Source organism: Phalacrocorax aristotelis, chromosome 3 (genome assembly GCF_949628215.1).
Source record: "Phalacrocorax aristotelis chromosome 3, bGulAri2.1, whole genome shotgun sequence".
Lineage (NCBI taxonomy): Eukaryota > Metazoa > Chordata > Aves > Suliformes > Phalacrocoracidae > Phalacrocorax > Phalacrocorax aristotelis.
This window is the reverse complement of record NC_134278.1, coordinates 84,710,028-84,735,921: the sequence shown is the minus strand read 5'-3', so window position 1 is coordinate 84,735,921 and position 25,894 is coordinate 84,710,028. Positions and strand designations below refer to the sequence as shown.

At 40.5% G+C, this 25,894-nt stretch overlaps 1 protein-coding gene across 1 annotated transcript in view; it reads left to right on the top strand.

Annotated features, from left to right (window-relative positions):
• The first annotated feature begins 409 nt into the window (after positions 1 to 409).
• TASP1 (taspase 1) overlaps positions 410 to 25,894 on the top strand; it is a 90,507-nt gene continuing 65,022 nt past the window's right edge. Inside the window, 6 exon segments of the mRNA XM_075088248.1 lie at positions 410 to 514; positions 3,967 to 4,184; positions 4,819 to 4,886; positions 6,469 to 6,537; positions 14,733 to 14,853; positions 16,294 to 16,378. Of these exon segments, the coding sequence (XP_074944349.1) occupies positions 4,040 to 4,184; positions 4,819 to 4,886; positions 6,469 to 6,537; positions 14,733 to 14,853; positions 16,294 to 16,378 (488 nt within the window). The 5' untranslated portion in view covers positions 410 to 514; positions 3,967 to 4,039.

Genomic DNA, 25,894 nt, shown 5'->3' with positions numbered 1-25,894 from the left:
CGAAGGCGCGGCACCCCGGGACAGGGGCGGGAAGCGGGCTGGGGGCCGGTGGGGCAGAGCTGCTTCACAGGCGGGTACGCGGGCTGTGCCCGACTACCCTCATTCGCCTCAGCCACAGTCCCGGGCCCGGGTCTCTTCCACTGCGGGCAGCCACCTTTCGGCAGCTAGCGATCACCTGAGCTGCAGGAAAAAAATAACACAGCTGCTGAAGCTGGGTCCTCCCCACCTGAAGGCATACGCGTGGGCGCCCTCCTCTGTAGCTGCTGCCACAACGCCCGCCCCGGGCTGAGTCCCCGCCCACGCCTCCCGCCGCGATTGGCTCTCTCGCGGCAGCCGGCGCTGCCATTCGCCTGCCAAGCCGCCAATCGGTGTCTGACGCCATTTCCCCTCGGCCGCCTGGCGTAGCCCAATCGGCGGGAGGTGGTGGGTGGGACACCTTAACTTCACCAAGGTAACAGGCGGGTCGACGGTTCCGGTGTGTGTGAGGCTGGTGGCGGCGGCGGCGGCGGTCAGGGTGAGTGCTTCGCGCCTGGTTCCGTTCTGCCCCGGCTCTCTTCGCCCTCTCCTTCTCCACCGTCTACTCCGGTGTTCCGCGGGTGGTGGTAGTGAGGCGTAACGGCCGCGCCGTGAGGCGGGCTCGAGGGGTCCGCGCGCCGCCGCCGGGGGCTCTCCGGTGTGACGTCACCCCCGGTCTACGGGAGGGGACGGGGCGCCCTCCGGGTGAGGGCGGGGCCCCGGGCGGCGGCCGCCGCCGGTCATGGCCGCCCTGAGGGGGCGGCGGGGCTGAGGCCGCCCCGCTGCCCCGGCCTGCTCTGCTGGGCAGCCGTGTTGCGGGCTCCTCTCCTCGGGGCTCCGGCGGAGCAGCAGCGGCCGCCGCCTATCTCCACCCACGGTTGTTTTTTTCCAAATAAAAGTTTTATTTTTGGTATCTGTTTCGTTGGCTGCCGGTCGCTTGTTTCCTTGTCAGCTCTCGGCTGTTCCTCCTCCGTTGTCGAAGCGTTCCCTTGCTGGGGGTGGGCTGCTGGTTGGGACGTTAAGCCCTTTCTTCTCCCCCATTGCTCTTCGTCCTACCCCGCGCGCCCCCGGCCTCTTACTGTAAAACCCAAAAGCTCTTAAGAAAACCTCTTCCCTATTGCCAGCGTTGAGATGGGGACGTCGGAGGGTGCATCTCTTCCTTCGTCCCTCTGCCGCATTCCTAAGTGCTCTACAGCAAACACTATCGGCAGTGAGCGGTAGGCAGAGCTTTGAGCCTTGGGAGGAATGGCAAGGGTCACCTCGGCTGATGGAAGACCTGTGGTGCCTATGGCAGGTGCACTGAGCAACTATTTCTACATTGGGTGTGACTCTCGGATTATTTACATTTTTCTGAATGCCTGTGTAGGATTCAGTGTTACTTTTTTAGTGCAATAAGTGCTTTGGGCTACTTTGGTGAAATCATTATGGTTGATGTTCTTCAGGAGTTCAGCAAGAGAGCATTCCTGCAACATTTATCTAGATGTGCAGATGTAGAACAGTGAACTGTGTAGCAAGGAGGGATGAGATTGGAGGTGACAAATGTGTGACAGCCAGGAGAGAGGACAGGTAAATCCTAGGAGAAGCTAGAAAGGGAGAGGTAGGTTCCAATAGAAGCCTACAGAGCAGAAGCAGCAGGTTTGTGAATGAGATTTGAAAGGACTGGAAGATGGGTTTTAGATGGAAGGCATTTGACAAAATGGAGTTCATGTCGAGGGAGTGTTATGAACTGAATAAAAGGATTGAGATTGGTTGACTATATGTTTTCTGGTAAGACTAAATGCATCTTCAGACCCAAGTGTGTGTGTAAAGGCCTAATTAGGGTTTTCAGTCTGAAGTTATGCTATTAGTCTTTAAGTGGCATCTATGTCTTAATTTTCAAAATGATTTAACTACGAACATTATTACTTTCTCTATTACCACACTATTTCTTCCATTTCTGCAAGAATATAGGTTCCTTACTTGCTCTTCTGTCATTTTACTTAAGTCTCTGTCATTCTTCTGTTGCTGTAATGACATTCTGGGTGGTGTAATCAGAGGTAGCAAAGCAGAGTTTGTAGGAAACAGGCTCTGCTTCAGCTTACTGCCTGTACCAATGGCCGATGGAGCTTGCTTTCTTCGTTATTATTGGCAAAAAGAGGCAAATGCAGTGATTAGGTCTTTAATTTTAGCTCAGAAGTTTATACAGGAGACCATTACAATTGGATGTAGTCCATAAATGCTTTTCTCTCTGTAGAGTCTGTATATTGTAGTGGTCTTTCATTTTGTACGAAAATATATTTACAGTTTATAATTTAAAATATAAATTTATAACTATATGAAGATACCTGTATGCATTTAGCATCTAAGAAAAAATGAATGGAAATTAAAGACTTTGTAGAAAGCTGTGCTAATTTTCATTATTGAAAGGATGGTTGTGGTAAACCAGCAAGTTGGTCTGTTCTGCGCCAGTACGGAATCTTGTTAAATGTCATTTGCATTGTTTTGCTTATTTAAGTGGAGTGGTATTTAATTACTGGAGTAAACTAAATAGCATTTACAAAATCTGTGGTTTAAATCCTATGTATTAAACATCTCATTTTACACTTCTGTTCACTTTCTAGTCGTCTTAGGTTACAAGTAGTCCCTTTCAAAGGGGTAGGACTGATAGAGGTCATATAGGAATATCTTAATTATGTTATAGAGGCTTTCTCCATTCATGCATTAGCACTAATGCTTTTTTACTTCCTGAATTAATTCAACATGCAGAATGTCTCTGGTTTTAATATTACCTGCTGAACTAGAGAACCAGTATTGTGTCAGGATTAACATGTATCAGGCTGTGGTGAAGAGGAGCAGTAAATACAGTGAATATGTTTCCTGATGCCTGAAAAATACATAGTTCTGTACTTTGACTTGGGAGCTCTTTTGCATTACTAGAAAAGGGTGACAGTTCTTCCATTAACTTCCTATAAACATTAAATTCTATAAACATATTAAGGTTTTAGATCAAAATCAAATAGGGTAACTACAGTATTTGAGATTGGCTTAAGCATGTTGTGGTTCACTAATAATCATGCTATCCTTGCGCTTGTCTAGGCAAACCATTTTCACTGTTTTAGGCTTATTTGGCATTTTTTCAGAAATACTTTGCCACAGAGAAAAGTTAATTTCTTTTTTTCTCTTCTCCCTCCAAATTAGTGGAGAATAATAAGGGTAAGGGATGAAAAAGTGTGGAAGAGTAGGAGTTCGTTACAGGATCTTAAACAGCTGTTTCCTGCAAAAGAAGAGAAAAGGTTCTGAAGAGTTGAAAAGATTTGAAGTGTTAGTCATATGCTGCAATTCTCTGCAGCACGTGTTTGTAACTTCTTTGTGACTATTCAATTTGTGTTAATGCATGGATTCTGCATCCCCTACATAAAATGTAGACACAAAATAACGCAGGCAGATGCCAGTTTGATTTGAGGATAGGAGAGTCTGCTGTGCAACTTATATACTGCCTTTCGGCTTTTGCCAGCTTTGCCACAGTGTTGCTTCGGACTTTCCACACAAGCAGGGAATGACACTTTTAAGCAGTAAAGATTATGGCTATGGAGCATCATCACATAAGACACTCGTCAGGCATGATGAGTGGAGAAGTAAGTTTTACTGTTGATTAAAAGGAGACCAGGGAAAGCAGCTTTCAGCCATGGGCAAGTCTTATATCGGCAATTCCCTACAGTGTCTGGAAAGATTACTAGGTTCAAGTCATAACGAAAGGGTACTTTCAACTTGCAAAACAAACTTTGATTATTTTAAGTCTCATTAATACTGTTAGCTAGGGAAGAGGCAGAACTTAGAAGAACTTGAACTTCTTTCAAGAGGCATACTCTGCTTTTTTCAAACCTCTTCCAAAAAAGTTCTTTCTGAAGTTATTTGTATGAAATTAATCTCTTGAAATCAGTATCTAACATATACATGTGATTTGATTTTTAGGATGATTGCTTTCCAGAGTTTATTTTTGAATGGAAGGATGCTCTTTTCCGGTAGAAGATGGTGATCCTAATGTATGACCATGGAGAAGGGGATAAGTTCAGTAGAAGTGTTACCTTCCAAATCGTCTCAGGTTACAGCTGTAAAAGTGGTGGTCAAAGAGCCCGAAACAAAGCAAATCCAAAGAGGGAAACGAGTGGGATTTGTGCTTGTCCATGCAGGTAAGATGCAGAAGCATAACAGCTGGAATGGAGAGAGTGCATACAGAAACTAAGTAACAACTAAAATTTCATATTGGCTTAGGACTACTACTATGTTAATGAAGTGACTCGAACTTTGGGTGTAAATCTGGAAGTGGAGAGTTTGATTGGAGGTTGCATTGGCTGGAGGATCTTGGTAATTGTTAATGAAAATGTAGGGTTTTGTGTGTCTGAATGTTTGTTTTTCTTTTTGTCCTTGACAAACTTGCAAATCAGCAGTAAAAGGAAAATTGGAGTTTGACTTAAAACTAAGGTTTTTGCCCAATGATGGACAATAAATAAAAAAAGCTATGCTGGAAATCCCCCAAGAATGAGCAAAACTGGAATTTCTTGGAGAATGTTTGTAGGAACAGATTGTATGATACTGAGATTTATACCTGCGTGCTTCTGCATATTTGCTCTGTATCCTCTATTTTACTGAGTGTATTTGAATTAATATTGGAATGCATGAAGTTGTCAATCATTGATACAAAAAGTAAATGCCAGTATAATCCAGAATAAGGAAGGCTGTATCTGTCTGTACTTTAATTCTTTGTGAACTGTAGGCTGTAGTTTGACAGGTAGTATAACCTCTTTTCTTTTGCCTTAATTGTAGGTGCAGGTTATCATTCCGAATCCAAAGCTAAAGAATACAAGCATGTGTGCAAAAGAGCCTGTCAGAAGGTATGTCTTACGAGCTTCACATTCTTGTAGTAGGTATACAAGAAGTATATTGGTAGCACTGTCCCTTCAGTATGAATGGGCATATCTGGGTTTAGCTACTCAGGCTGTATGCATTTCTAGAGCTAAAATGGAGCAGCAACAGTTAATGTGATACAGAGTGAATACAGTGTGTGGCTGTGAGGTGCAGCAACATTCTCATCAGTGATGGCAGAAAGCAGATGCTAAAGGAACAGCAGGGGAACAAGAGAAAGTCAAAGCGGTACCTACACGGAATATAGCTTCTGCAGCCTCCTGTGCTGTTTCCGAGGCTCTGGGATTTCTGGAGCTAAATATGGTGCTTGGATTTTCCCTTTTCCAATGTCCACTCTTTGGAATGTCTTTAATCTCTGGCATCCAGATTGCTCTGTGAATGCAGAGATTTCTATAATTAATTTCTTCTTGATAGCTCTTAACTTCTTAATGGGAGGGGAGGTAGAAACAGGAAAAACAAAACAAAAAAATCAAAACCCTCTTCCCAAAGCTGGAAAGGGAGAAATGGCAAGACTTTAATTTCCATTGAAATTAAATTTTTTTCAATCTTCTCCAATAACTTAGCTTTGGAACTCACAAGTCCTGTCTAAGTGTTGAATCAGAAGCTGGAAGACCTGTTTCCAAAATTTCTAATGCGTTTTGCTTTCTCCAGGGAGAAGGAACTGCGGAGCTTGGCAGGCTTCTTAGAACAGTCTGAGCTGGCCTCTGATAATTATCACTTCATTTTACAGTTCTGTTGCTCAGTCCTAATACTGATCTAATTCTGTAGTGAGAAGCCTCAGAAATAATCCAAACTTGCACTAGCTTAAAGTTGTACATTAGTCCTGATAGTATTCATTTTCCAGCTAATTATGCGTGAAAAACAGTTTGCTTGCTATTGAATTTAAGTCTAATTTGAGGTTCTGTTTGGTTCCTTAAGCTAGGTAGGCAATGTAAGTAACTTATATGAAGAACAAACAGTTGCAGGTTTGTCTTGTGACTGAAGATGCAGCAGTAGTTTTTTTCTGGGGTTCCCTGAGAGAACTTGACTGTATGGTCTTGTCTGGTATGGATCTAAGAAATAATATTAAGCTCTAGAAGTTCCTTCTTGTGTGTGTATATAATTTGTAGATAACATGGTCTTATGCAATTTGTTTTCCTGTGTAGGCTTTTTGATGAGTGAGCTTGTAGATTCTGTTTGATTTCATTACAATTGCCATATTTGGTACTAGTGATTTTTTTTTAATTTGGGGAGGAAAATGAGAAGATTCTTGATGGAAGCATTAAGAGCTTGAGGACACCAAGTATAAGAATTCATTTTGCTATAAATTAGACCATGCGGGAATCTGCTATTAAATGCAGTGTTGCAATGTCAGCGTAGTAAAATCATGCCTTCAGATCTGCCCTTGCATGGTGCATACTGGCTATTTCCGGTGCCTCTTGTTTTTATGTCCTCTTATATTTCTAAAGTAATTTGGTGAAGATTTTGTTTTGTACAGGACTAGGAAAATGTAGGGCTTAGTCACAGAATGTTAGAATTTCCTAATCATCAAGGAAAATTTCTGTTTTACAGGCAATTGAAAAGCTACAGGCTGGTGCTCTTGCAACAGATGCAGTGACTGCAGCACTTATAGAATTAGAGGTATGAATTTCTGACTACTAGTAAATATGTCTCCGGGTACAGTGCCAGATTTTTCTGTAGGAGGATATTAATTCAAATGGGAAATCGACTGAGATTCCCATTTTTATGCTGTGCTAGTTTTCTTTTGCTTTTCCACTATATTTTGGAGTAAATATATTTAAAGATTTTCTAAAAATGCAAACTGAATAGAAGTTGTCTAGTTGGTGCAGTTTGTTTGTCATCTTAGGTATGCCTTTTCAGATAGTCTTTAATCTGTAAGAATAAATAGTCGTTAAAGATTTACTGAACACATTTCTGACTTATCAAGTTACAGGCAGACTGTACTGGCTCTGCTTCTTAGAGAAAAAAGTCATCCTACTGGTCATGTGTATTAACTAGAAATTCTAGGATAAGTCCTTATGCCTTTTGTTTGCCTTAGTATTTCACACTGAGTTATGTTTCATTTCTTGAAGTTATGATCCAAAAAATTTAGATGTAGTTAGTCTTTAGTAGTTCTATTAACGCTCTCATGTAGTAATTATATTGAGGTGACTGTGTCTGAGTATGCTTTCTTGGGTTGTGTTACTGATACCTTTTCCAGTTCTTCAGGGTAACTCTCAAAAGTGATGGCATAAATTTAACACTGCTTGTTTCTCCATCCAATTAAAGGACTCTGTGAAAATGAAGTAGAACTTTTAAGTTCTCATATGTCCCACAACATACTTCTGCTATGTGCTTAAATTAATGCAGTTCCCAAAGGCTGCTTTTCTTACATTTTTTTAGTCTGTGTCTGTATGATCTATGACAGGATAAGAGACTAGAAGCAAGCTGTTAGAGAAATGTGACTTCAGGGCAAGATAATGCTGTTTTTCTGATTTTGATGACAAAATGTGTGTAGAAGAATAGGACAACTAATGCTTTTATTTCAAAATGGTACTTGTTAATTAAGATAGAAAGTCTTGATAATCATCAAGAGATGAGCAGCTGTTTGATGTATTTGGAAAGTATCTTTTTGGAGTGGTTACGTTTTTATAGCATCTGACTTGAGTGAAGGGTTCCTATGAAATAATGTAGAAGAGAGTAAAGCTGAAAATTGCTGGGGTATAAATGAGGCGATCTGATTATTGCCCCAGGTCTGCTAATCACTCATGGCAGTAATGATTGAAACAGGTATTCCTCTTCTGTTCAGACTAATTTATTCTTCCTCTCCAACTTTATTGCTAGTGAAAGAAGACAAGGCAAATGTTGTGCTGTAAAAATAATTTCCTGGGTTTGGAACTTATGGTAGTATTCTGAGAGGATTAGCAGTGGATTTGCTTACGCATGTTGGAAAAGTGTTAATTAACATGCTTGATAGGGTTAGTGTAAGGCAGGCAGTACATACTTTAATATGTGTTAGACTTGCTGACTAGGAGGCCAGAATTCAGTCATACTTGTAATTTGGCAAGTTTCTTGGCTTTGAACAGTACACTTGGTCTCTGCTGAACTGTTCAAATATGCTTTCATGTGTTATCTTACACATTAGAGTATAGCTAGGTGAGAACAAAAGGTGTCTAATGGAAGTATTTATAATGCACTTCCATAAACTGAGGCTGCTGTTACCCCACAAGATTTTGTGTGTCATTTCCCTCCTCGGTGGCGGAAAAAAACCCAAACCCTACTTTGTGTTGCAATTTTTATCATGCTCCTGAGCTACACAGAAAAAAACATTTTAAGAAGCTTAACTTAACAGTTATATAACTCTTTGCAGCTGTGTCTGGGGTAAATATATTATCTGGTTTTGTTATCCCCAAGAGACTTTTCTTTCACCTTAGTAGATTTAAATACTCTGAAAATGACATTTGTGTTAGAAGTTATGGCTTTAAGCTGACATTAGAACCTTTTTATGAAATTATTCTAATGAGCAACCTTCTTCCACTACTACTGTGGTGGTGCCTGCCATCATTCCAGTTTCTGGTTTTATAATTATTTTTGTGTACTGTTGCACAAAACCTATTTTTTTCCTGTTTTCAGGAATAAATATTTTGTTCAGGTTATACTGCTATCATAGTGTAATTATTTTCTTTCATTTATTCATGAAGTGATTTGTATAACTTCTTAATCATGGGTTGTTTTCTCTGTTACTGGGATAAAGAATATTGGGTTGGGGATTTGGGCTTCTCTTAAAGTATGTAGCTATGCAGTTACACTGAGGAAAAATCAAAAGGTATACTCAAAATAGAAATTGGTATGGTCCCTAGCAGCAGTGTTTTGGATCTGGTATGAGAAATGCCAGTGTTAGACTCTCAGCTTTCAAAATGTTGAAAGGCTTGTATTTACTCATATCTGGAGGTGGTGTTCAGAGTGAGATATATCTCCTTTCTGGAGCTGCATCCTCTGTTTTAATTCTGATGTTTTTCTTATTGCTCCACTGAAAACAAACTGCATGTGGCAAGTCAACAAAGCAAACAGAATAGTTTTTCTCATCAATTACTAAATTTTATGGGTAAAAATGTAGGTTTGCATGTTGACTGTCCCTCTAATGAGCTATCACTACCCTTTTGTTTATGCAGGAAAAAAATAGTGACTTTTCATAAAGTACGTCAGTGTTTTGTGTTGGCAAACACGCAGTGAAAATCTGTATGAAAACAATGTTTGTTTACATGTCACTGTAATACAGATAAAGATAGAGAACAACAAAAGTTTGTATAATGTGATAACAGATTCCATTGTGGAGTACTCTAACTTCTTGATATTTTGGTTGCACAGAGCACATGGCTGTGAGTTTATCTGAAATATTTAATCACTTCTACAGTTCTCCAGGACTTCTAATGCTATATTCCAAATATCTGTAGTCTTTGCAAGGCACAAATATCTTTTCATGGAAGTGTCACAAAAGAGGAACTTTTTCCTCAGTTCCACTCAGTTACACGACTCCTATTACATGGAATTTCAGCTAATCCAAGAGGCATCACTTCAAAGACTTGTTGAGGCACAAGACTTGCTCTTGGTCTTTTATGAGCAAGCTGAGAGTTTGCTTGTGGTATGCTGTCTGGTTTTTTTTTGTTTTTTTGCAGGCTCTGAATGGAGAGAGAACAGCCTTCCTTTATTGGAGTAGATGAATCTCTAGTGAAATAGTGTTCTGTGATTAAGATAATAATGCTAACAGTTAACTAGAGAAAAGGTGGATTTCTTCTGCAAAGTAACAAGAGTAGCTGACCCAGAATACTGTTAAAATAACTGCTGGTCTTTGTAAGCATCAGCTTTATATGATAAGTTGATTAAAGGCAGTTATGTTTTCCAGTTTATGATCTCTGTCATTGCAGAGAAACAAATGAACATGTTAACTCTTTGAGCTTTTGGTGATAAAATCGGTCTGGACAAGGTGCTTCATAAGAATCATCTTTTACACTGTATGCTTCTACAGAGGCATTATTGCAGTACCATTTCTTTTTGCACTCTTGCTGTTGGCCACTGAAGTCTGAGTTTCTCTTGAAACATGAAGGGATTTGGGCAGCTCTTTTTTTTCAGGGGGAGGAGGTCCCCCTTCACACACACCCCCTTAAAACTTGGAGTTTGCAACAAAACAAAGTGCTGATTGCATTTGGCTGGCCGTAAGAACAATGTGCAATTTCAAGCTTTTCTTTGTGGAACACTTCAGGAAGTCTGCTGCTCAGGTACTGGAGACAGGAACATAAATTTGTTTTAAAGAATTGTGAAGATTTCAAACTTTTTCCTAAGTTTAGTCTTAAGTTTATCAACACTGTGTGTGGATCATTTGTTTCTTTAATCTGAATTCAGTAGAATGTTCTTTATGAACAATTTAATTTGTATATTAGTATGATTGATGGAGAAGCAGATGTCACATTTCGGGTTTCAGTCTCTTTGCTACTGAAATCGCTCAATTTACTTCACTTTTCTTTTGTTGCTGTGGATCAATGCAAAGGATACTTTGAACCTGTTGGTATGCTCAAGCAGTGGGTTTGTGTGTCTTTCAGCAAAATTTTGCAGTGAAAGAACTTGTTTCTTGTTGAATTGTTTTTTCTTTATTTATTTTATAGTAATTAAGGCTTTTGAATATACACTCTTAGTCCCAAGGATTTCTCCATAAAGATGAGAGCACAATGCCAGCAGCCTTGTATTATGGCAGTCACCATCGATGAACTTTTAATGGGTAATGAACTGGAAGTTGTTAATTCTAGTTAAAATCAATGCTATGATGTTTTGTAGCAGAGTGGCTAACAGTAATCTGTGACAAAAGTGTTCTTTGAAAACATTTTAGCTAGTGTAATTGAAAGGGTCGTGACTCATCCTTGTAGACAATTACTTCTTGTCACTTAATTCCAGCGGAAAAATAAATTCTAATAATTACAGTGTGTAATAAGAAATGCCTGTAGACTTTGAGTCCCTTTTAAAAAGTTGCAAATACACCATGGCCAAAACTGTATTGAAGATTTTGATGGAATATTCTTCAATGCATGTTGAAAACAGTTAAAATGCTCTATTTGCCTAGATGTAATTCAGGACTATTAGTGTTAGTGTTGAGTAACTTCTTCAAGCATTCCTATTTTGACCGCATCTAGAAACTTCAGCATGCCTGTGTTTGCTGCCAGAACACTTATAAATACATCTTGAAGTAAAAAGTATTCTAAAAATAAAAATTATACCCTCAGTAGCTTGAGAGCTTTTACAAGATGGCTAACTTGGGAAAATGAAACTCTTGTTTCATGTGTTAAAGCTTTGTGTTATCTCCTTCGCTACAGGTTTATGTTCTAAGTTAGCGATACTTCAGTGGTGGAGTAATTGCCAGGTAGTCTAGTATTTTTCACATAATTGAAAGCTTATGTTTTGTTAAAATGCTTTGAATAGCCATTTGTTTGTCTTTTCCCTCTTTTTTTACCTTTCTATGGTAGTAGGGCTTGCTGTTAACGTGCAAAGCTCATGCTTGGTTTGCTTTCTTGTCTTTTTTTTTTTTTGAGTCTCCTTAGAAATATAAAGGCCTATCTCTGTATGTGTTTTTAAATAGAAGTATATTCCTGAAGATAGCTTCTGTATTACAAACCTTTTCCTCCTTTCCCTTCCTCCCTCTTTTTGGATACATGCTTTGATGGGGTTCTTCCCATCCTGTGGTAGTCCTTGTTCTTGCGGTACTGCATTTTTCTGTCCAAGGGTATGATGAGACTGCTTCAGTTAGGTCAGCTTATTTTTCACCCTTTGAAATCATGCACGTTTCTGTTCTAATAATGTTTCTGAATTCTTTGAAGGTTTTGAATTTTCATTTCAAAATACACCTTAATATTCATAAGTTGTACTCCTCCATTTGTATATCAGAGTCTTTGAAATCTTTTGGTCAGACTTTGCAGAGATTCATGTTTTCAGAAAGATGTATTTGTGTGGTGTATTTCATGTCCTTGCCTATTCATAGAAGTAGGTGTGAGTTTATCTTTCTGTCTTTTACAAAGGTTTTCCCCTGCCTCATTTCAAAGGCTTTATATCTCATGCAAGAGACTCAGGTACGTATCAAAAACTCCATGTGTTCACACGCAGTTCCTGCACTGTTTAAAGCTGTTATCAGATCACCTTTCAGATCTGTGCAGTTAGAGGAGACCATCTTCCTCTTGGTGATTCTGAGGCCATTGTCTTGAGTGAAGTCTGATTGAAAAGCTAAGTAAAGCTCCACAGAAATTTTGAACAGTTGCTTGGAATTTGGTCTTTTTTCTTTTTACTAGAGAGGTTACTCATGTTGTCACTGACTGTAGTGGTAAAATTCCTTCTGAGTCCTAAAATGAGAGTTATGCCACCAAAGAGGCATATACAGTTTTGTTGGTGCAGAGTTCTTATTTATTCAATAATCTGTAGTATTCTGACAAATATTCTGTGGGGAGAAGCAGGTGGCATTCCCTTTGTCTTGAGACCCTCTGGTTGTCTCTTGGTGCATCCTTGAGGTTGTGCCAGTGAAGGTGCTATGCCAAAGTATCAAGCACATCTAGATGTTTAGAAGTAAAGTGAATTGGTGCCACTCTGTATATTTTATTTTTTCCCTACCCTCTTTTGATTATTATGCTCAGCAGATGCTAGAGCGCTTTGTGGCTTGCCTGCAGAAGGATTCTGGACAGTGTTACTAGGACTTCTGTTCTGATGGGTCTTTCTTACTCATTTATTTGATCATGACATCTGTTCTTAAGGTAACAGCTGTCTTGAATTTTGTGCTCTACAGATTTGTCACTGCCACAAAGCCTTCCTCTTTGCTAATGCTTTTGAGTATAACGTGCTGAGTGAATGTTTTTAGAACAGAACATTCAAAATTTGTCTCCAGGCTTGCAGGTCTATGCACTCTGATTACCCATGGGAAATTAACTTGGACAGCATTGGGAGTAAGCATTGTTCATCCTAACACATTCCTGTTTTTACTTTGTCCTCCAAGTACCTTTCACCATTTGTGTTCAGATTCCTTCCATCATTCCTCTGCTCCTTTTGTTCTAAATTTCACTGACTTAATTTTCTTCATACTTGTATAGCCTGTGGAGCAATGAAGTCTATGAAAGACTGCAGAGCAGCTGCTGGTTTAACTTTTTCAAGGCCATCATCTTGGTAGCCTTTTTTAAAATCATATTCTGCCCCCTCTCCCCCTCTAGGGAAAGTTACTCCCTGTGCACTAAACTGCAAATTTTTCATTATCCTAAAATGTTTTCAAATGTACTTATTTGCTGTGAGGCATAGCTGTCAAAATGAACACCACAATGAATATACACAGTGAATTTGAAGATCTGTTGTGGTATGGGATAAAATGGCATAAAAGCTTGTGCACCTTCTTGGATGCAGAAGGAAAATGCAGAAAATAAAGATGAGTAGTATGAAGTGAACACAGATTACAGTCTGTTTCATGATTATGTATTAATCGCATTATGCATTCATGACTCTTCAGGAAGATAGCAGTTTGGTGACTCAAACACTAAACACTAAATATCTCTAAATTAGAGTCAACATCTTGCAAAAAAGGTTTTTAATTTACTCACTGCTCGCTCATTTGGAAGTTAAGCTGACTAACATAAAATTTATTTTTCATTTCTGTGTTCTCTTCCGTTTCCTTGTATTTGTTACGGATCAGTATGAATTAAAAAAGAACCAGTTCACTGTAAGTTGTTTCCAGTAGATTTGTTTCCTGATTCAGCTTATATTACATGTATTGTAATAGTATTACCATCTAATTTCATTGACATGTTCACATGTGGTCTAGACAACCTTTTTTGTCATACCAGGTTGTTATGCTGCTGTAATAAAAATAGATATGAAACTCTGAAAGCATGTAGCTTCTCTCTGAAATTTTACCATTTGACTGCTCTGGGCTGTTCTCATTCTTTGTCCTGTACTCCATTTTGTGCTTGCGTATAGAAAGGGGGTTATATTGAGCTGCCAGGGAGACTCCTGAACTGGGCTATTTTAAAACTTTGTTTTTAAAGCCATGGGGATGCTCTGTGAAAGGGGGGGGGGGGGGGGAATGGGACAAAAATGGGTATTTTTAATTCTAGCATGCAGACTTGTTTGAGAACCTTAAGTTGGCAACAAGCTACAGAAGGTGCTTATAAAAGGGGAGTTAGTTTTTAATTAGTTTATTAGAAGTTGTTCCATACTTTCTATGAAACATGTCTTGCTTAAGCTTCCTGATTATAGTCATGACTGTCCTTATGCTAATGATAAAATAGATGTTTTAACATAGTGAATTGTTCCTGGTGCCGATTCTTAGTTTCTGTGTACAGAGCCGCAATCATAGGCTTAGAAAGTTGACGAAAGGTACAGTTGTTTTGCTGCTGAGCCATACTTAGAGTTTCAAAGATAGACTGTGGTCTATCTTTGCAGTGATTATTAGATGTTATTTAAATTGACTGAGAGGTTAGGGACCAAATGAAGTCTGTATTCTGGGGGAGGGAGGAAGAGAGTTTCACTTGTGTTGTAATGCTTTTGCTTGCATATAAATGATCATCGTAAATTGTTGGGTGATGGGTTTTATATTAGTGCATTATTAGCTTGAGATATATCATACCCTATAGAGGTCAGGTATCCTTTATAGTTATTTGAGATGCCCTGTTCATATTGCTGTTGGTTTTGTTGGGGAAGATTAAACTACCAGAATAAGAAAATGCACTGCACCAAGATCAGTGCCATCAAATCAGTTATACAAAGGTTTCGATCTAGTCTGTTATGGATGTGGCTTTATAATGTTTTGTTCTTATTTTTAGGATTCTCCTTTTACAAATGCAGGATTGGGATCTAACCTAAACCTTCTGGGTGAGATAGAATGTGATGCCAGTATAATGGATGGAAAGTCATTAAATTTTGGAGCAGTTGGAGCACTGAGTGGTATGTTGACTATGTATTTATAAAGCTAACTATTGATTTAAGTATAAAGATCAATTTTGTTCTCTTTTGTTACTTTTTCAGAGTGGGGGACACATGGTAACTACTGCCCCATTTAAATCAATTCTGCCCCTTTAGAAAAAGCAGGAGGGATTCCTGTTCCCTGAAGCACTGTTTTGTGTTAATTTGCTTTGTGTAACATATTGTCTAATTAGTTCACTGGTAATCCTTTGATGCAGAACAAGTGTATGATACTATGCAGTATTAACAATGGGAGTGAGTTTGCTGAGATGGATTTGTAGGATAACTTCATAATAAAATGTAACTATTAAAAAAGAGTACAAGCAATTAAATTAGACTTTATTTGCTTTTGTCCTCTGTCTCCTTGAAGAACTTACTGGTATATCAGTCATGTGGCCAATTGATATTTTGACCAACTTAAGTAAGAGATCAAATTAGGATCCTAAGGGACCAAAGCTTCCTTTACAGTGTCAGAAGGCTTTGCAGGGTGCTAGTCTCCAAACTGAAGCCTCTCATGTATTCCTGAGAATGGGTGCAGCTGCTCATTTGTCAAGTGGTTTGCTTAGGACACAAAATTTCTGTATGCTGCAGATTTTTTCACTATAGTTTCTCTTGCATGATGAGTTGTATTTGGATTTCTGTGTTGCTCTTACAAGGTTAGATACATATGCATATGGGACTCATTCAATCTGAGAAGTAACATGCTTCTCTTCCTTTTTTTTGTCTGGTTTTAGGTTTCAGTACAAAACAAATATAGGGATGCAGTCCCAAATAGGGATTGTTGAGATTTTGTCATAAATACATTGAATAGCCTTAACAGTTACTTTTTAATAGCTTCTCTGACACTTCAAGCTTAGTTCTTTATCCTCGAATAGTCCTAAACTGTGGTAATAACTTCCTCATGTAGATATAAATCTAAAATAAATAGTAAAATTAAGTGTTTCAAGGCTTCTTTGTTACAAAACGTATCCTAACCGTGGGGAAGGAGGAAATGAGGGAGCAAGAAAAAGCTAAGTCTGAATCCTATATTCCCTGTTCTGGCCAGATAGATCCAAATGAAAGCCCCTTCCGTCTTGAAAAATTAATGCTTTTAAAACATCTTTAGACTGTAGAATACCATAGATTTAATTTGAGATTTCTGTGGTAGGAGGTCACTCCTAAGATTTCAATACGATTCTTTATTTACAAAAAAAGGCGTTGGGGGTGTTGATTAGAAGGCTTTGACTACTGATAGAACATGTAAAGGAAAAACTGATAAAGTTGTTATTAAATTGAAACATAACATAAGGTGCCTCTTAATAACTTGGCAAAGCCTTGGAAATCAAAGGAAGCTGACCTCCATTGCCAAGAACAACACTACAATGCTATGTGGAAAAATATTTTAATGTTCTCTTCCCATTTTTTGCTAATTTTTATTTTCAGGAATCAAGAATCCAGTTTCAGTTGCAAATAGATTGTTGTGTGAAGGGCAGAAGGGAAAACTCTCTGCTGGCAGAATTCCACCTTGGTAATTGCTTTGTTCTGCTTGACTTTACTTTGGTCTTTGGTCTCTACTGCATGCAATGTTTGAAGGTTATACCTTAGCCCAAGAAGGCAGGTGCTGTTTTTGCATACCAGTGATAGTGTGCCTTTAAAAAGATGATGAGCTTTGTTCTCTGATCTTGAAACATCTTGTGCACTTGATGAAGCTGTGGGTAGAATGAAGTATTGTGAAGAGATGGCAACATCATCCTGTGATAATTTTTGTCTGTGTGATTATTTCCAGTTATGTCAAACTGAATTCTTATATTTGTTACTGTAGCATTTTGAAAAATCCCTGAATACAACAAGATTAAAATGATATACTGCCTTTGCCTCCGTCTGCCTTTAACAAAAGCGACATTGTTTTTAACAAGTATATAAAAGAATCCTACTTTACTGCCTGTGTTTGTGGCTTTTTTTTGTAGCTATAGTGTGGAAATGTGTAGTGTTTACTACTTCCTCTTAGCTGAAATGGGAAGTTATTTTAAGGAGAGATTTAGTAGTATTTACAACAATAATGAAAGCAGGCACTCCTTTGAGATTGGTATAATACTTAGATGAAAGAGGTAACTATTAAAATGCATAACAACTTTGGATATTGTTGCATCATTTTGGAAAGAAACCAAGAAATGTCAGAACTGATTGCTCTTAAAACCATCTTATTTTCTTTAGTTCCTTCAATTGACAAGTAGAGAACTTGAATGATTCATTCATATTAATTGACTGCTATCCTCGGTTATTGTACCTCTTGCAGAAATTTCCCACCTTTTGCTCCTGATGGACTACAGTATTTGCAGAGGTATTAAACCAGCATTTTTGTAGTTCAACATGTATATTTAGAATCACAAATTTTACTTTCCTTACTATGTTGTTGTTGTTCTGTAAAACTAGCCAACTAATCTGTAGCTGGATGGTACAGTATTCCAATTTAAACAGTGAGGAAAAGCACTGTTTTTTCGGTGTTGTCATGCTGCAAAGGAAATTCATAGATCAAAAAAAGCTACCCTGAAACCTAATCATCAACAAGCATATTTTGCATTTAAAACTCTTTCCTTTAGTGAAGAAAGAAAAGAGTAACTGTAGTTAGTGAGAGAACCTGCCCTGCCCCAGAGAAGTTTACTAAGGAGTAGGAACTTGAATTTCAGCAGCTCTTCTCTACACATGTCAGGAGAAAGCGGGCTTAGCTGAGTTACATTAAAGAGAGTGTCAAATGAGGTGGGTTTTTTTGGTGTTCCAGAACTAGCGCTGAAGACAGCTACAGGAGCAAGCACTTGTGATTTAGTTTTGTCAGTATCATCACAGTGTTTCTTTGAATTATTGTAAGGAAGAGTACTTGGGTATTTTAGTATGTTTGCTGTAACTTCATTACCTAGTTTATGCTGCTATTATTTTAAAAATAACTGAATGGAAAAGAAACTATGTCCTCTTGCCCTCAAAGGACAAGACTAAATCTTTCAAATGCCTTGCAAGTTGTTTGCTAACAGATGCTTTTAAAGACAAGGTGGCTCAAACTGGAAGGGAGAGGTGAACTGGCTTTGGAACCAACACATACAGTTTATTGTGTAAATGTTGTTGACCTGAGTTACCTAATACATATATTAATTTCCTTTTTCCCATCCTGGATTTTGAATGTGTATTTTATTAGAACAAATTGGTTACCCTGGGAACAATCTGTGCTAGTGGGATGTGATGGGTTGTCTTTAGACTTGCTTTGGTAGATGTTCCTGGACATACAGAGTATCCCATGGTCAGAATAATAGAATTTGTGTTTGTTGTAGGTGATGACTATTGACAATTGCATGTCTTGCCTTTCTGGCAGGGCTTTGCATGACATGTTGTTTTGGGATGGAAATATATTCCTGCACAAGCTGGGAATATATATAGCTGAATGGCAAGAGAGCAGCTCTATTTTGGCATTCTTACCAAGTGTCAGGATTTTAGTAACTGATTTTTATTTGTAAAGATACGCAGGTTTCATCTTGTTTCTCACGGGAATATAGTATATTGGGGAATCTCCTGATACTGTTTAGGCTAAAAACCTGTCTTAAAGAAACCTAGTGGTAGAGACTGTTTCTATAGCACAATCTAAGCAACCTTAATGTTTTCTGGCCAGAATGTGTGGTACTTGACCACATTAAAAAAATGCAGGGAGATTAGTAAAAGTGGCATTACAGAGAGTCTTGCCTATAAAAGAACACATGGAGGCAGTTAGTTTGGCCTGTTCAGCACCTGTTTTTATAGCGACAGTTCAAAACCAGTTCTAAGTGGTACATTACTAACTTTCAGTAGAGGAAATTCTAATGAGAGTATATAAATTTCTTCTGAGATGGTAAGCTTGTGGGGAAGGAGTGATAAGTATCCTAACTATTGTGTCCAATCTGTAAATTGCTCTTTAGAGTGTGTCATTCTGGATCAGTGTCTTGTCTTGTTTAAAACACAGAATCACACTATCCAAATTAAAAATTCAAAAGTTTAAAGCAAAGAGTCCCTGAATATACGAATGCATTTGTTGAAACTTTTAAGGTCCTTGCATCTGTCTGTCATATTTTATTCAGCTCAATATTGTCAGGATTTTCTTTGCCTATGTATGCAGGAATACAAAATACTGAACTTGCAAATGTTACATATTATCATAAGATATTCCTGTTCATTGTATACCTTCACAGGAGAAAGCACTATTGTAATTGCATAATTATGTATTGGATGGATCTTTGGAAGTGGTCTTTGGTCACAGAATAATGAATGGATTAGATATTTTGTAGTAATAGGTATGAAGATTTCCTATTTCTTACATTGAAACCTTGGCCTTCCAAAGGGAAAAGACTAATTTACATCTGTTTACTGTTAAGTGTAGATATGTAAGATTTGCAGGACAGTACAAATAAACCTAAATGTCTCATTTCTCCTTTATACTACTGATACCTAAGCTTATGTCTGTATCCCTTTTTCAGTATTAATAGTAACCCATATGGGAAATAATCCTGTCTTAGGGATTTTTTCCCCCCTTTGGGTAACAGGGATTTGTAATTGCCTCACAGTTTTACAGTACTATAGGCAGGATATGTGCATTGTGTAGCTTGCAGGTGTTACGCAGTCCAGACAGTGCCTACAGTAAAGACGTGCACCACCTTTTATCTCTGTTCTGTATTTCTTCAGAACAATTTTTAATTTGTAACAGTGATTTCAATGATTGCTGCCTTTTATAAGAAATGTTATAAAGTGAGTTTGCTGCATTTGGGATGGTCTTGACCATCTTTAATGAACCTAACCTTCTTCTGCCACTTCTGCTTAGCTTGGTGTGACCTGTCTCCCTACAGACCATCTTAAATAGTCATATTTGGAGCAAATTGCACCAGGATAACTATGTTCTCGGAGAAGATGGCCTAAAAAGACCATTTTTAGAGATCTTTACTTGCATTTTCTGGACCTGGAAAGCATGTCCAAGCATTGGTTCCTTGCTGGGAGGCTGTTTTTCATCTTCTGGGTGTCCTGAGCCTGTAGCAACTACAGAGTACTCCTCATTTGATGCACTTGCAACACAGATGTTTTTATCTTGTTTGTGCAGAACCAGCTTTCAAAGTAGCAGAGCACAAACTCAGTCATCTTTTGTTTTTGGATATTTTTCCTCTTTGGAAAATTGTGTTTTGAAATAGATTTTGAGACTTAGGTGGGGTTTTGGCTGCCTTCTATAGCCCACTGGCTTTATTCCCTGTTTGCTGTCTTCCCCAGTAAGTGAAGCTTGGTGGTAGTTGTTTAGAGGTAGTTTTGTTTTTATGTCACCTTAAAGTATTGCCCTGTTCATTCTTACCTGCTGCAGCTTTTCTGTGTGGCTACCTGGATGATTCTTATGGCAACTAAAGCGGTTCCCTAGTGCCAGGCTGCTGTTTCCCACGCTCTCGCCACCCTATCATCTGTGGCTGGTACAACGGTGTGTGTGGCTGTGTGCTGAACTGGATCACAGACCTTGCTTTTTGGGATGGTGTAAAGACTATTAAATCTCTACAATCTAAGCAAGACTAGGCTACTTGCAGAACTGAGTTCATGCTCTGTGTCCTGTAGGAGTCTCTTACCAACTAATTCTATATCAATTAATAGGAGATACAGTATAGGTAATACAGACAACAAAGCACTTGAGATCCAGATCTTTTTTTTGTAAACTGTTTAACTTTTCTGTGTCTATGTTGTCCTTTTAAAAAGAAGTGAATGATCTCTGTGGTGTTATGGGTCCTCAATTAGATACCAGGAGATGTCTGCTTCAACTAATCTAACCATTCTTTAGGACCAGAACTGGAAAATATTTTGTACCCATCTTATAGGAGGAGAGGAATCTAGGAATTAAGGATGCAAGTGTGAGCAAAGTAAAAGTCATGTTACTTAAGCTTTCAGACATTCTTGGGTGCTTTTTTTGCACTGTTTATAAATAATAGTGACAGTTGCTGTGTTAAGTATTAAAAAAGCAATTGTGAGACTGATCTGTGCTATTCAAGTTATCATATATAAAATTCCTATTTGAGCTTGATACTTTCTCCACCTCCCCTTCCTTTCTGTGTAAATTGTTCTATTGAACAGGAAGCACTTACTCACTTCCTGAGAATGTATCGTTGGTAGATAACTTTACTTTCAAAGACCAAAACCACCACCTTCTAGTCATTGGAGAATACTACTTAATTAGGTTTGGCTGAGGTTTGTGTTTCTTACATGAATGAAAGTGATTGGTTGTTTCTTGAGCACTAGCTTACCTGGTAGGAGGTGCCTGAGTTCTCCCAAAGTACCCAGTAACTTATTCTACAGTATCTTGCAACATGAATGATATTTATCTGGAGCTGCGCTAACAATGGTAAGAAATATGTATTTAACAACTCAAATGATCTAAACTCTTTTGAGGCTTTTGTAAGGAGACACTGGACATACCTCTTGTATTGGTTAAGTCCGAGAAGATAGAAATTATCATTTTAAAATACTACATACTGAAAGCTGCTGCTGTCAGATACATCACTGTCAAACTGCCAAAAGATTTGCTATATCAATAAAATTCTCAAACTGTAGTACTGTGTGGCCCCAGGGACTTATTTGCAGCTGAAAACTTCTTTAGCCTCATATTCATAATCTGGTATTTCTGTAAAATTTTTTAAATTGCTGTAAATCCCCAGTCATTACTACTTGTGTCCATTAGGCAGTTGTTTTATTATTTCAAAAGGGAGATATGAAGTTATGATTGGAAATAGACATCGCTTACTGTGTTGCTGTTGTGGGTACTGTTGTGCAGCAGCTTTCTGAAAGTGTGATTTCCAGCTACTGCATTCCCTTTTTCAGGGAATCAGATTAATTTATTTAAGAGGAAACAGTATAGATGACTGAAGCTTTTTTCCCCACCCTAAAAGTTACATGGCTATGTAAAATATTTTTTTGTATTGTTCATTGTCATGGTAGTCCCTACTGTTCGTCGGTGACGAACGCAGCAGCGGCAACGGTAAGTTCCGTGGCTGGGCGCTAGACTGGGGCGGACAAGGGGGTTCCTGGAGCCGGGGAAGCCCGAGGAAGCGCAGAGCGGTGCGGCAGCGCTCGTGAGGGAGGCTCTCGCGGCCTGGCGTTGCCATGAGCAACTGCGCGGGATATTTAAACGGCCCCTAAGGACTGTGACCAACAGGGCGTGACACAGCAGGCAGGGCGAGCTGGGAGGGTGCTGCATCCCACTTGTAGGCCCCCAGCCCAGGGAGTTCTCTAGGTCTCTGCCAGGATGGTGAGCACTCGCCACAGAGTTAATACCAGTATTATCATGGCAAAAGCTCCAGAGAGGTCTGATGCATCCACCCAGACAGAGCTGGAGATTTCAGTACATGCAGTAGGTTGCAACATGTGCCCCAACCCTTTGCCTGGTGAAAAGTTAAGTTCCTGCACAAGGTGTGCACAGGCTGGTGATCTGCTGTGCCAGGGGGCTGAGTTGCAGGAGACAGTTAGGAGGCTGAGTAATATTAATATTAGTAGAACTGAGGCAGGGATAGATAGGTGGCCCCAGAGCCATGCTCCTGTAGCAGACAGCACTGAGAAGGAGGGAGACACCTTGGACCCTGGTGACCTGCAAAAGCAGGGCTCTGCCTCAACCCCCACCTCCCAGTATCACCACCAGCAACAGATCTGTAGCTTTGGCTACTGTAAACACCCACAAGCAAGGTCCGCAACATGCAACTGTACCAGCAGCACAGAGTAAATACGGCAAAAAGAAGAGACGAGTGCTCATACTGGGTCACTGTTAAAAGGCACTGAGGCACCCATCTGCTGACCTGACAGGGGATCACGAGAGGTTTACTGTCTTCTGGGAGCTAAGATCTGAGATGTCACTGAGAAGGTGCCACAACTTGTCCAAAGCACTGATTACTATCCTCTCCTACTCTTCCATGTGGGCACAAATGATGCTGCAAGCCAAAGTCTAGGCAGAACTAAGCAAGACTGCAAAGCTCTGGGAAAGCAAGTGAAAAGTATTGGTGCCCAAGTTATCTTCACCTCTACACTACCTGTTGGACAAAAATGGGTGACTAGAAATAGGCAAATAATACAAATCAACTCCTGACTACATGGCTGGCATCAATGTGAGGCTTTTATGACAACGGGATGTTATTCAGCAACCATAGACTGCTAGGGAGGGATGGACTCCACCTGTCTGGAAGGGGCAAGGGAATCTTTGGCAGCAGGCTGGCAAACTTGGTGAGGAGGGCTTTAAACTGAGGAACTTGGGGGGAGGTGGACAAACTGGTAATGCTGATGCCATCACACACAATGGGGGAGTAAGACAGGACAACCTGAGCAGTGATAAAGGTGCTGTGGTGGCCTCGTGTGATGGCAACCAGGAGACAACCACCTCAAGGGTTTGCATAGCTGTAGTGGGTCCTCGTACACCCCTTGGGGGAAACGTGTGTACTCAAGCACCTTTCTGAAATGCCTGTACACCAATGCATGCGGCATGGGGAATAAACAGGAGGAACTAGAGGTCTGTGTGTGGTCACAGGGCCATGATCTCCTTGCAGTCACAGAGACATGGTGGGATAGCTTGCATGACTAGAATGTGGTCATGGATGGCTACAGGCTTTTCAGGAAAGACAGACCAGCAAGGCAAGGTGGGGGAGTTGCTCTTTATGCGAGGGAGCAACTGGAATGCATCGAGCTCTGCCTTGGAGTGGAAGGAGAACAAGTTGAGAGCTTGTGGGTAAAAATTAAGGGACAGCCAAATATGGGTAACACTGTTGTGGGCATTTGCTACAGGCCACCTGATCAAGAAGAGGAAATTGATGAAGCCTTCTACAGACAGCTGGAAGTAGCCTTGCAATCGCAGGCCCCAGTCCTCATGGGGGGCTTCAACTACCCTGATTTTTGCTGGGAAAGCCATGCATGATCCAGAAGGTTCCTGCAGAGCATCAAGGACCACTTTTTGATGCAAGTGGTGGAGGAGTCAAGGAGGGGAGATGTGCTGCTTGACCTTATCCTAACAAACAATGAAGGGCTCGTTGAAGATGTGAGAGTTGGGGGTACCCTTGGCTGCAGTGACCATGGGATGGTTGAGTTTAGGATACTGCGAGGTAGAAGCAGGGCTATGAGTCGGGTTACAACCTTGGACTTCAAGAGGGCCAACTTTGGCCTCTTCAAAGACCTGCTAGGAGGAATCCCGTGGGCTAGGGCTCTGGAAGGCAGGGGGGCCCAAGAAAGCTGGACAGTATTCAAGGACCGCTTCCTCAAGCTCAAGATCGGTGCATCCCCAGGAGAAAAGTCAGGCAGAGGAGCCAGGAGACCCACATGAGTGAGCAAAGAGCTTCTAGAGAAACTGAAATGGAAAATGGAGGTTCACAGTATGTGGAAAAAGGGACTGGCAATGTTGTCAGGGTGTGCAGAGATGCGACGAGGAAGGCCAAGGCCCACTTGGAACTAAACCTGGCAAGGCATGTCAAAGATAACAAGAAGGGCTTCTTTAAATACATCAGTAGTAAAAGGAAGACTGGGGATACAGTAGGCCCACTGTTGAACAAAGAAGGGTCCCTGGTGATGCAGGATGCAGAGAAGGTACAGTTACTGAATGCCTTCTTTGTCTCGGTCTTTACTGCTAAGGCTGGCCCTCAGGCATCTCAGTCCCCGGAGAAGAAAGGACAAATCTGGAGAAAGGAAGACTTACCATTGGTTGAGAAGGGTTAGGTCAGAGATCACCTATGCAAAGTGGATCCTCACAAATCCAAGGACCCTGATGGGATGCACCTGCGAGTGCTGAGGGAGCTGGCAGATGTTCTTGCTGAGCCACTCTCCATCATCTTTGAAAGGTCGTGGAGGACGGGAGAGGTGCCCAAGGACTGGAGGACAGCAAATGTCACTCCAATCGTCAAAAAGGGCAAGAAAGAAGTCCGGGGGAATTATAGGCCACTCAGCCTCACCTCTATCCCCAGAAAGGTGGTGGAGCAGTTCATCCTGGAGGTCATCTCCAGGCATGTAGAAGAAAAGAAGGTTATCAGAAGTAGTCAACATGGATTCACCAAGGGAAGATCATGCCTGACCAACCTGATAGCCTTCTATGATGGCGTGACTGGCTGGGTCGATGAAGGGAAAACAGTGGATGTTGTCTATCTTGACTTCAGTAAGGCATTCGACACTACCTTCATAGCCTCCTCACAGGCAAGCTGAGGAAGTGTGGGTTGGATGAGTGGACAGTGAGGTGGATTGAGAACTGGCTCAGTAACAGAACTCAGATGGTCGTGATCAATGGAGCAGAGTCTGAACAGAGGCCTGTCACTAATGGTGTTCCCCAGGGGTCTGCGCTGGGTCCAGTCCTGTTCAACATATTCATCAGTGACCTGGATGATGGGATAGAGTGTAACATCAGCAAGCTTGCTGATGATACCAAGCTGGGAGGGGTGGCTGATACACCAGAAGGCTGTGGTGCCATCCAGCAAGACCTGGACAGGCTGGGCAGCTGGGCTGAGGGGGACCTCATGAAATTCAACAAGAGCAAGTGCAAGGTCCCGCACCTGGGGAGGAACAACCCCATGCACGAGTACAGGCTGGGGGCTCAACTACTGGAAAGCTGTTCTGTTGAGAAGGACCTTGGAGTGCTGGTGGACAACAAGCTGACCCTGAGCCAGCAATGTGCCCTTGTGGCCAAGAAGGCCAATGGTATCCTGGGATGCATTAAAAAGAGTGTGGCCAGCAGATCAAAAGAGGTTATCCTCCCCCTCTACTCTGCCCTGGTGAGACCACATTTGGAGTACTGTGTCCACTTTTGGGCCCCCCAGTGTAAGAAGGATGTGGAACTCCTTGAGCAAGTCCAGTGGAGAGCTACGAAGATGATCACGGGACTGGAGCATCTCCCGTATGAGGAAAGGCTGAAAGACTTTGGGTTGTTTAGCCTGGAGAAAAGAAGACTGAGGGGGGAATTTCATAAATACCTATAAATATCTAAAAGGTGGTTGTCAGGATGATGGGACTAGGCTCTTTTCAATAGTGCCCAATGACAGGACAAGGGGCAATG